This window comes from Monopterus albus, unplaced genomic scaffold (genome assembly GCF_001952655.1).
Source record: "Monopterus albus unplaced genomic scaffold, M_albus_1.0 scaffold133.1, whole genome shotgun sequence".
Classification (NCBI taxonomy): Eukaryota; Metazoa; Chordata; class Actinopteri; order Synbranchiformes; family Synbranchidae; genus Monopterus; species Monopterus albus.
Window position 1 is genome coordinate 2,334,529 of NW_018128013.1, and position 12,851 is coordinate 2,347,379.

General features: G+C 39.7%; 1 protein-coding gene across 1 annotated transcript in view; it reads left to right on the forward strand.

Annotated features, from left to right (window-relative positions):
* The window catches only part of brinp2 (bone morphogenetic protein/retinoic acid inducible neural-specific 2), a 257,146-nt gene that overhangs the window by 148,734 nt on the left and 95,561 nt on the right, over positions 1-12,851 (forward strand). Inside the window, exon 6 of the mRNA XM_020613359.1 lies at positions 7,903-8,008. Within this exon, the coding sequence (XP_020469015.1) occupies positions 7,903-8,008 (106 nt within the window). The remainder of the gene's footprint in view (positions 1-7,902; positions 8,009-12,851) is intronic.

Genomic DNA, 12,851 nt, shown 5'->3' on the forward strand with positions numbered 1-12,851 from the left:
ATGATTGGGTCAAAATTAATAAAACAGCTTAGGGCCAGTCGAATATTGGGAATACCCAGAGATTGGTGACAACCCTCAATGTGCACATTGTTTTATACAACTAGCAATAAATTGTCAGGGGAACCTCTGTCTAACACCTGGTCAAAATAGCAATATTTCAATTTTGATAAATAAACAACAGTGATATAATAACACTGACCATAACAACTCACTGGGCTTGGATAAACTCATACTAGTGTGAGCGTTCCTGTGGCTTTCATGGTTTTCTTTAAGCTTTAGCATAGCATGGTATTTTAGGATCCGTAAGCAATAACATACTATATGCCACAGCTGAGCTGGCAATGGGATCATGTTTTTCTGCTTGTAAAGTTTACTCTGAACATATTTTAAAGGGCTGAATGCAATTTGAACAGAGCTGATTTTGTTCCATACAGAAATACGGATGGGATGCAACAGTTTCCTTTTACATTAAAGTAGAGCTTATCTGTGAGTTTAAAGAATAACCCAAACAGACTCTTTCCTCTTCACAAATCTCCCTTTGATTCTTGTCTTTGTCTCTTGCTAACCTTTAATTCCATGAGATGGTATTTGAGAAATGTTTGACATACAGTGGGTACGGAAAGTATTCAGACCCCCTTAAATTTTTCACTCTTTGTTATATTACAGCCATATGCTAAAATCATTTAAGTTCATTTTTTTCCTCATTAATGTACACACAGCACCCCATATTGACAGAAAAACACAGAATTTTTGATATTTTTGCAGATTTATTAAAAAAGAAAAACTGAAATATCACATGGTCATAAGTATTCAGACCCTTTGCTGTGACACTCATATATTTAACTTAGGCTCTGTCCATTTCATCTGATCATCCCTGAGATGGTTCTACACCTTCATTTGAGTCCAGCGGTGTTTGATTATACTGATTGGACGTGATTAGGAAAGCCACACACCTGTCTATATAAGACCCTACAGCTCACACTGCATGTCAGAGCAAATGAGAATCATGAGGTCAAAGGAACTGCCTGAAGAGCTCAGAGACACAATTGTGGCAAGGCACAGATCTGGCCAAGGTTACAAAAAAATTTCTGCTGCACTTAAGATTCCAAGGCTCTCCTCAGTGCAAGACACATGAAAGCCTGCATGGAGTTTGCTCAAAAACACCTGAAGGACTCCAAGATGGTGAGAAATAAGATTCTCTGGTCTGATGAGACCAAGATAGAACTTTTTGGCCTTAATTCTAAGCAGTATGTGTGGAGAAAACCAGGCACTGCTCATCACCTGTCCAATACAGTCCCAACAGTGAAGCATGGTGGTGGCAGCATCATGCTATGGGGGTGTTTTTTGAAAACCTTCTCCAGAGTGCTCAGGACCTCAGACTGGGCCGAAGGTTCACCTTCCAACAAGACAATGACCCTAAGCACGCAGCTAAAATAACGAAGGAGTGGCTTCCCAACAACTCCGTGACTGTTCTTGAATGGCCCAGCCAGAGCCCTGACTTAAACCCAATTGAGCATCTCTGGAGAGACCTGAAAATGGCTGTCCACCAACGTTTACCATCCAACCTGACAGCACTGGAGAGGATCTGCAAGGAGGAATGGCAGAGGATCCCCAAATGCAGGTGTGAACTTGTTGCATCATTCCCAAAAAGACTCATGGCTGTATTAGCTCAAAAGGGTGCTTCTACTAAATACTGAGCAAAGGGTCTGAATACTTATGACCATGTGATATTTCAGTTTTTCTTTTTTAATAAATCTGCAAAAATGTCAAAAATTCTGTGTTTTTCTGTCAATATGGGGTGCTGTGTGTACATTAATGAGGAAAAAAATGAACTTAAATGATTTTAGCATATGGCTGCAATATAACAAAGAATGAAAAATTTAAGGGGGTCTGAATACTTTCCGTACCCACTGTATGTATCATTTGTAGCACCTCGAGATCCTCAAACATAGTGCAAGGAAAAGTGTGAGTATCAGCTGTATTATTTGCCAAATAGTGTGATTTAGCTGGAGAATGGCTTTGCCAAAGGCCATATCCATCTTCTTAAGCTAATTGTGCTATCTTGACAATTCACCCTGGAAATGAGCCAGTTGTATCCTTGATTTTTGCTCTCCTCCTCTAAATATCTCTCATTATTTTGTCTGCTCTTTTCCCTTTTTTCCTCAATTTCAAGCCTTGCAGCAGAGCATTGTACGCAACATGTAAAGTATGACATGTATCTCCAGGTCAGACGTTTGTGCTACAATTCATATTTAATTAACTTTGATAGCAGTAATTCCAGGGACATCTCTCAGCTATGAGGGTCACTTGGTTGTTCTTATTACAGAAAATAGTCAGTTTAGTTCCCACTGAGGTACACACATAAGTGTAAGGAAGGTTCTCTTTTCTTTTTTTTCCCCATAGAAAAAGACAGAGTGCATGAGGATGTTAAAGAACGGTGTTGACAGAAGTCTATATTTTTCAGAACATCAAATAGCTGATAAGGAATGCTTTGTTTGCAGAACAGTTTTATTGCTGCTCTGATGCCATTCTGCATTCTGAAATGTGTGGAGTAAGACTTTTTGTTTAAAAGAGGATTGTCTGGTTATGTTATTTGGGGTAAAGAAGGAATTTTACTTCATCCTCCATTGATCCAGTCTGAATTTCTAAAGGTGTTCCCTTCAACATTCAATTTCTAAAGTGTGCTTTGTTGTGGGTTTAAGCCATGGATAGGTCAGTTTCACCAGTTAAAGTGAACTGGTCAATTAGTATGAAGCAGATGAATGGTTGTTTTGGTTGCCTGCAGACTGACATTACATAGAGATTCTGAACAGTGGTTAAATGAGACCATCCTACTGGGAAGAAGGACAGCATCAGTCTTTGCCACACGTGTCCTCGAACAACATAGAATGGTGTGTTGTATGTAAATTCCTGGCTGGTCTATGACGAGGCCTTGGCTGAGCCGTAGCAGGTCCCTGCTGTGTTCCTGCTCTGTATGTAGTCAGAATGTGAAGTCCCCTGATGAAATAATCAGTGCAGCGCTGCCTTGTATGTTGCAGTGCTGTATAGATTGGCCAGGAGGAGCACTGATTCATTTTTAGTTTACTGCAGAGGCAGACTGATAATCTGAATACAGTATTCTGTCAAAATCCATGTATGGAGAAGATCAGACTGTAAACTTAACATGTTTGTTACTGTAACTTTGATGACAAAGTTCCACTAATTTTTATTTTTATTCAAACCCTCATATTTCCCTGTCCTTGAAGCCTTGATGGACTGATCTTCTAGAGCAACAAACTGTTTCATACAGTATGGATGGGCAACATTAGTCAGTCACCCCAGACTCATTTTAAAATAAGGCCTTATTAAGGCTAGATCAGTTGTAGTTTCACATGCAGTTTAATGTTGAAAATTTGTTTGCTTTATTTGTTCTCATTTGCTTGATGTGCTTTATTTTGCTTTTATTTGCTTTATTTTAATGTATACAAGGCTGATAAGGGTGATACAGGCAGAGGTGAGAAGGCTGATGGGGAGGCAGGCATGAGAGATAGAAAAAACTTATCAGTTTGTTGTTTGGATGGCTGCCCAGACTGAGCAAGGATGATGGCCTTGACAGCAGGCATGGGGGTCACCAGCACAGCCCTTAGTTGTTAAGTTATGTAGAGGGATTTTTTAACGTTATGTGGAAAATCATTAATTTTGCTTATTTGTCTAACAACTGACAGTACACAGGTCATTAATCTGTCTGGTGACCTCTATGTGTCATCTGTGGCCACCTGCCTGTCATAGTGGCATCAAGTATATATTGTCTAAATGTCATCTTATGACAAATTAATGTGTTTTCTTGTCACTGCTTGATGGGCTGGACATATTTGCATGACAGATTGTGTTGCATGTCACTTCATGTCAACTTAATGATGTTTTTGACATGTTTATGATGGTTGGATGGTTTGAGTTGTACCATTAATCAGAAACATCTGTTTCTGAAGGTATTGTTTGCTCATTAGTAATGTCAATCTTGTAACCTTGAACTTGAAGGGGTCAGCATGACTTGCAATTTTTTTTTAGAAATCTATATTGACCAATGAAGTAATAGTATATTCCTAAGTAGGTCAGAGAAAGGTGGGATGGAGCAAGCCACAGGCAAGGAGGAGCTATAGAGAGTATAAAAGCAATGTCTCAAGCTCTGTAGTCATTCCGCTCCATGGACTGGAAACAGATGTTGTTGGGTTGTCTGATTTTTTTTCCCCGGGTAATTCTTATACTTTGTAAAAGACGTTTTAGATTTTGAGTGATTTCTGATGGCGGATAGAGAACTGTGTAGGTGAGAACTGGACCCTCACTGGCCCAAGGAAAAATTGTCCCACATTGAACTAGGTCCTGTCACATGAACAATCAACAATCTAGCTTTGAAACTTTTAAAAATGCCTTCTCTATAAAGACAGAGAATGTGATCCTTACTGAAATTAGACTGTTTTAACTATATCTGCTCTTAATTATAACACCTTCAGACATTTTTTTCCCATTTGTGTGTCAGTTTTAAAACATTGGCGAGTGACAGAGCAGGTGAACCTTCTCTCTCATCACACATTTTAAGTGTCAGTACAGCTGATCTGACAGCCCAGCTGCAGGTATTAACTTGTGTTTTGGTTCATTTTATCAGACAATGCAGAGACTGTAAAAATTAAAATGTTATCTACAGTAACAGTTTGGTTGTCACAACACCACACTATAGCAAGAGCAGGACCCCAAAGGCTGTTACTGAAGTTCAAGCAGAACAAGTTGTCAGGATTGGCACGTAAAGCTGCCGATTATGTCGAGGGTGAACTCAATTACAGAGCCAGATGAGTAAAAGCAGAACACTGTCTCTTTAATAGGAACACTGGTAACAAACACAATGATAACACAAAGCAGGATTCGGATTCAGCAAGTATCACTCTCAGGTCGATAATACAGTCCAGGGTCAGAGCCAGCAAACTTACACAGCGGAGAGATCCACAAACGAGAGGTCAGAGAGGGGAGTCCGATAATCCATACACAGAAAACACAAGCAGAATCAGAGGTGTTAGGGAGTACTTGGTGGTCACAAGGTAATCTGTGGTCAGAGCTGGAATAACAGTTACAGAAAAAACACTGGAAAGTCTGAACAGAAGTTAAAACAATTTGGCAGCTTCTTGGTGTGGGGAAGCTGCCTATATGCTGTTGTAATCATGTATGAGTAATAAGAAGCAGGTGAAACCAATATGGGTGATGAAATAAAGTTTCTGGCAAGTCAGGGTAAGCTGGGGACAGGAAGTAGTGTCAAAATAACAGCATGAGACCGGAAGCAGACGGGACAGAATCATGACACAGGTCTCAGAATGGATGTATTCAGTCTATGCACGTTCCATTTTTTCGCAGGCATTTATTTTTGGTGATGGCCACCAAAAATGTTTAAGAATATCTAAGGATCTGCCTTTGAAATGTCATCCAAATACATCAGAATGTATATGTCTAATTACTATACCAATGTACTTTAATGAAAAATTACAATAAGAATGCTAAAGTCGCCCTAGGGAACCACCAGCTAAAAGCAAATCTTAAAAAAAAAAAAAAAAATACTAACATGATATATGGCTAGAAAGTTGAGATTAGACTTAAATTTTATGTCATTACATTAACTTAACTGAAACCTAAAATTTATCTATTAGAGGACACAGTTATGTTACAGGTTCATCAAGAAGACAGGTGAGTCCAAGTTTAACTTCTTTTACCCAGTCAGCATCCGTCAGAGCTCAGGAGTCAACGTAAGAGGGTGCGAGGCGTCTACTCATAAATGTGGGAAGGCAGATAATACTCCTTAAGGCGGCACAGCTGATAAAGGTGCAATCTTGATATCAAGTGGCATAGACAGGCAAGCACGAAGCAGTGTGTGGTGATGACAAAGACAATTTGACAAGGGTGCACATGGCAGACACCAAGTATATCAGCGAGAGATGAAGATAGGTACTAGTCCACACCTGTGGCCATGCCAGGTGCAGCAGGAGGAGTAGAGACTATGGCAGGGAGAAGTACAGGTGAGCACCTGCAAAACAGAACAAAGGGCAACTGCCGGAGAGATACACGCCAACATCACAACCAGAGAGCTGTCACTTTGTTGGTTTCATAAAGTTAGAGAAAATTGTCAACACAGACACCCATCCAGTGTAGGAAAAGTGTGCGTATATGTGTAATATTTTGATAACATCCAACCATCCAATATTCAGTTTGGACAAACCAGAAATCCCACTTTTGGGGAGATATTTAATAAAGCAGTTGCAAATTATTGTCAGTCATGGAAAATATTGAGGCACTGAATTTTTTTTTTTTTTTTAATTTAGCAGCAAGATATAAATGGGCACAGCTGCAGCAGTGTTAATTTGAGTGTGCTTCAGCTGGTAAGAACATGCCTGTACTGCACACGGATGGACCAAGATGGAAAGGAAAGAAAGTATGTTTACTGCAACTGAACTTTATTACGATTGAAGAAATCATCAAATATATTTCAGAACTTCAATAATGTAGTCTCCTGCCAGTCAAATCATCTTTTATTTCATTCAGTAACTGAAGCATAGTTTGACCTGAAAGCCTGTAAAAGCCCCTCACATTCTCCTCTGGTGAGCAGTGTGATTTACAAACACCTTCTCCCTCCTCAAAGGCGTTCTTAACTCTGATGAGGTCTCAGATGACTAAAGCTGCCACACTGAGAGCAGGGCCACAAATTTTACATCGCTTTATCCTGATGTTAAATTTCTACTGCAGTTCCCTTTGTCATGGTGGTGGCAAATGAGGTGCTGAGAGTCTTCGTGTAAATTTCCATTCTCTCCTCCCTAATTTTTGCGTTCCTGATGCGTTCCATAATGCACGAGACCAATCACGCAAATTCCTGTGATGCCACATTGCTTCTGCTTTTCCTCTGCAAAATCCCACTGTGACTACTTAGTAAATATGAACACACAATTTCATTGTTTAGCCTGAGAAAATGAGCCACAAAACCTTAGTAAATACACTGTCCGGCCATTTTAACAGCCATCTGTACAATTGTATACAATTGTACAGGTGGCGGTTTTTTTGTGAAATTGTCATAAATATATAAATGCACTTATATGTTTATTATTGAGGTCATAGTTAAAGGCGGTATTGTACTGGACTACATCATATTCATCATATTCAGACTCACTCATGTATGTAGCCTGGGAGGATGCAAATATCAAGGAGGTAAGGAGCTGGTTTCATATTATCGACATACAATTTTACATGTAGCAGTGTATTATAAAATTGAACTTCAGTGGCGGACAGAAAGACAGTATTGCCTCCATCTTCTAGCCACCTGCTGCTTCATAACATTCTTTTTTGTTGTTGCTCTCCTTTCACTGAAGTATTACACAAAGTATTGCCACCTTTCTCTCTGTTTGTCGAAGTGTGGCCATTTTCTTTGAATATACTTTATTGGAATTGTCACTGGAAAAAGTGGCCATAGGTTTGTGCTTACAATCATTGTGACGTCCACATCATGGCCAATTACCAACAAGAGAAGTTGCAGGTTCTAACCTTGCAGGAAGTATGATTTAACACATTGTGCTGCTTTAAAGTTAAAATCTTCACCTGAACTTGTTCTCTCCCTCACCTCTCTCATCTGTCTCCCCCATTTCCACTGTTCTCTGTGAGACAGCCAACACACTGCAGGCAGCTGTGGCTGCAGGTGTGAGAGTGAAGCAAAGGGTGGTGATAGTTTTCCCTCCTGTCAGAGGGCTCTGCCACATCCAGTCCTCTGCCTGCCTTCATATGCTCTGCCACAAGCTGTGTACTTGACTAAGAAATGAGAACAAACATCTTCACTGCTCAAATGGCATTGTAGAAACACAGTAAAACAATAAATACATCTGTCTCTCCTCTGTTTCCTAGGTAACTGAGACAAGGACCGGCCCTCTCGGATGCAGTAACTACGACAGCTTGGATTCCGTTAGTTCAGTGTTGGTGCACAGCCCGGAAAACAAGATCCACCTAAAGGGTAAGACTGGATAAAACACACGCACATACACACATTGGTCTTTCTATAGCTGTGAGGACGCTCAGTGACATAATGCATTCTCTAGCCCCCTTATCCTAACCTTAACCATCACAGCATTATGTCTAACCTCAACCCATACACCCTAACCTAATTCTAACTTAAACCCACACACCATGTCTTTCAATTTGTGAGGACAGCCAAAAATTGTCCTCACAATAATGGTATTGAATGAGGCCAAAAACTGTCCTCACAATAATGGTATTGAATGAGATTGGCCCACACAAGCACAAACACATACACAAAGACAGTCACAGCACTGAAGAAAAGGTTCACTGCAGGGATAAGAATTTCCACTACCCTGCCAAGCCTCTCACCTTCTGTGTGTAGTAGTTGGCCAGGATGACCCTTTACTTTATGCTGTAGTAGTTTATATGTCTGTTCTGCCTGACTGCGCCCTCAGGCTCCTGGGAAATCTGTTATCTTACCAGGCGGTAGATGGACCATGTCTGGCCACAGTGACCCCAGGCTAACCAACTCCAAACACACCTGGAACACTCGGTGCATAAATAGAGAATAAGTGGAATGGGAACCATGAATACAGTATATAGGATTACCATCGACATGGCAAATTTAAAGCACTGTTGCTTGTTTGGAAAATAACCTTGTGTATGTACTCAGCAACTGAAGTATTCTGCTATACATACGTTAGTATGTCTACTTCACTCCTTGTGTAACGACCCGATGCAATCTGAATGTAAACAATTGCTCCTCACGAGTTTGTGGTTTGTGTGTGTGTGTGTGTGCATGTTTTTATGTATTTGTGGGGCCTGAAATTCTGGAGTTACTATCTTCGCGGGGACCAGCAGTCTACTCCTGGGGCTAAGACGCTGGGCCCATGAGTTTGTCAAATTTTATAAAAATGATGGGGTGTAAGATGTTGTCTTTGGTTTCATGCCAATATTTTAAAATATGTTACTGTAGCCATTGCATCAACGAATGTATAGTATTTTGACATCACTATAAAATCACAACCAATAATCCTACTGAAATTGTCCTAAGTCACTATATGGATGTTATATGATTAATCCAGTGCTTGTTTGATAGTGTTTTCCACCATAATGCTCCATGCCCTGCTGCTTTCATGACAGAGAAAGGCCGCATTCAATGGCCAAGTTCCTTTTTAGGTTCATTCTTATTTTGCATACAGAAGGAAATGAAAGTGGTTAAATGAGCTGCCTATGGAGACTAAATCTGATGGTGTAAGAGACAGATTTCCTTATTACTTGGTTTCCTTCAATGACATGATGATCACAGCTTTCGTGAAGATTTCCAGGCACATGAGCACTCACTGTAACAGAACAAGCTTGTGAGCAGATCATCTAATGGACTAAAGGATTAAATGAGCATAAAGAAAAGACTATCAAAATACTATTACTCTCCTCAGCCACTCAACCTTGTCTTTTCCTTTAAGAGCTGTATAAGGAAAAATCACTAGCAGTGATCTGTAACCTCTTCTAAAAAGGACATAAAGGCCCAAACCTTCTAGCTTTAGAGACAAACTGCCTTTGTTAAAGGTAAATAATTGTTAAACAAATAGATATAGTGCTACATTTAATATACAAGGTATTTCTAACTCTGCAGTAACACAATTTTCTTATAGTTACACTTTGTAATGATCAACAAATCAGTGTTTCTTATTGTTTGTGACTTTTGGAGAAGACTGGGGCTCAGGAGGTATAGTGGGTTGTCTCCTAACAGGAAGGTTGGTGGTGATTCCCAGCTTTGCCAGTGCACTTGTCAAAGTGTCCTTCAGTAAGACACTGAACCCCTAGTTGCTGCCAGTGATGTCATGGGTGTGTGAATGTGTGAGTGCTTGGCAATGTGAATGGGTGAATGGCCAAATAGTGTGAAAGCACTCTGAGTGTGCTGCAATGCATAGAAAAGTGCTATACAAGTATGGGCCATTTACCATTTTGTACAGCAGTGGAGTGGAGTGAAAACACTGTATTAAGAAATAAAGGTCAGACTCTTAGAATAGAAAAACAAAAACTTTAAGTTTCTCATTTAGGGTACAACATATTCTGCTTAACTGTCTAGACAGCCATCATACTGCATCTTGCAGATAGTTATCCCTTTCAATTACGCAGATTTGTCTGCACAGCCTGTTTCCCCTTTGCCTGTTTATAAAGGCTGTGAGTATCTTTTCATTCTTTGTCATTCTCTATTCACTCCTGCTAGAGTTTAGACCAATGACCATTCAGCTTAATAAAATGCTTTAATACATGTATCAAAGACATTTGAGCTTCTTGTTCATTTCTCACCACTTTTAATAGTTTTGCCATTACACTAAGCATTTAGGTTTGTCCCTGAGACTGTACCTAATTCCAAATGTAATATGTCACACATCCAATCAGAGCACTGTTTCACTGAGGGTACTTGGAGGGTGTTTCTCCAAAGCTGAAGTATAATATGCTTTTCTATTGATAGGCCAAAAGCAGTAGTGTTGTTGGGATGTGGTCCGTGTGCCCTGTGCATCTGAATGATGGGCATTTCCATCATGGGGATGTGTCTGCAGTGAATAGCCTGGTTTCAGAGCAGCAACTGTACGTATGTAAAATGTTGAAAGGGATTAGGCATTGTGAGGAAGTTTTATAACATGTATGAATGTCTTTTTGACTGTCTTTACACTTATCTCCAGGTATTAATACTGTACACATGCAATGTACTCCCTGATAACTTGAAGACCCCTGTGAAGGCTAATTAAAACACCTAAAATTGCTACAAGTATTTGTGACTGAATAAGCAACAAAGGTAAAGCTGCACTAATCAACACATTTATATAAAAAAATGCATCAAACACAGTCTTATCTATAAATGTAATTTGTACAGATGAACCCACAGAGAGTAATCATTCAATTCTGCAGTTTCCTCAGCTTTATGGTGCCTTTTAACTTCTTTCATGTCAGTGTTTTGGCTTTATAGCCAGTAATTACAGTTTGGTTTGTCTCAGAGCTTTCATCAACCTTTTTTAGCAGCAGAAGGCAGCTGTTTTCAATGAAAAAGTACTAATAAACCCACTGTCCACCAAGCAGCAAACAGGCGTTCGGCCTCATACAATAAAAGCTTTGTATTTTATCCTAAATCACTTATTTTTCTGAACTACACAAACCTAAATCAATGTAAATCACTTGTTTCAACCTGATGAAAGGTGCACATTCATGAGGACAATTATTAGCATAACTGACGCCACAAAAAATTGCCATATTGTGCTCAGGTTGTGGGCGAGGTTCATTCACAAAAATGTTACCAGAGAGAAAAAATAGTGCAGTTGTCAGTAATGTGTCCTCAGAGCAGAGCTTTGTTGTGACAGAAATAAGGAGGAAGGGTTAGCCTTGAAATAGATTCTAACAACATTTTTCTCAAGCAAAGCAGCCCAAGATTAATATACGTAAGAGCCAGTCACATGACCTGTTACCCTCAGTTATCTCTCAATTAAATCCGAACCCAGCTTGACTTGTTAAGTCCCACGACCCGATTCATACACATTAATTAGACACATAGGCTACAAAGTCACTTACTGTAAAAGTCATCCTTCTCTACAGAAAAAGTGATTCACTGTTGCTATCACTCTGATGTATTCTCACTTCTGGAAAGATGATGAATTGAGGGGTAAAAGGTTGTGTCCTTGGCATTCATTATAAAATTAAAAATCATGATGGCTGATTAGACTTGATGAAATTTCAATGGTTTATATTGATTTCACATTTTCATCCTTTATTTTCATTTCTGTGGTTCTGTTCTAGTTTCTCTCACATCTCTTATATGTGCACATTCAATTCATTTCAATTTAGTTTTTTTTGTATAGCACCAAATCACAACAAAAATCATCTCAGGGCACTTTACAGACCAAACCTTACACTATTAAAGAGGAAAAACCCAACAAATCCCCCTTGAGCAAGCATTTGTCCACAGTGGTGAGGAAAAACTCCCGGCTCTTGGTGGCGGCCTTCTACCTCGACCGGTTGGGGTGAGTGGATAGAGGAGAAAGATAAGAAAAGCAACAAGACACAACAAACAATCAAACATGCAGGTTGATGTGGCCAGTCACTACTCATCAGAAACATAGAGCTCCAGAGCCAGGGCATCATGCAGAAAGGTACAAGGAGAGAGAGAGGACACACTACAGGAGAGAGGAGACATGAAGTTAATGACATGTAATGGTGGCATATAGATGCATGGAGAGAGAGGAGAAGTGCTCAGAGCATCATGGGGCCCCCCAGCAGCCTAGGCCTATAGCAGCATAACTAAGGGACGGCTCAGAGTCACCTGATCCAGCCCTAACTATAGGCTTTATCAAAAAGGAAAGTTCTAAGCCTTATCTTATCTGTTGTTATGTGTGTGTGTATTATATCTGTTTTCATTTGAGGCTCTCAAATGGCACCTGATGTGAGCAAACAAATGGTGAACACAGTGGATCATTTAACACTGTGGTAACATATTTGCCACATCAACATTATAAACTGATAATATCCTACTGCTTTGTTTACAACATGCTTACAAGTACTTTTAAAGTTAGAAAAACATCTCATTAACTATAATTTATCTAAGGAGTTTCTTTTATAGCCTTTAAGACTTGGCTAATGAACTAATCAAGATTGTGTGAGTGCAGTTTGATCAGATTTACTCCACAAACACAAGCAAACAGCAGCTGTGATTACATTGTGATTCTTATGTCAGTCATTTTTGATTGGTGCATCAAAATATTGGACATTTTTTCCAGCATCTCCTCATCCACTCTGAACCAGGGAGAGGAGCACTACTCTTGTGTTTTTCACTATTACTA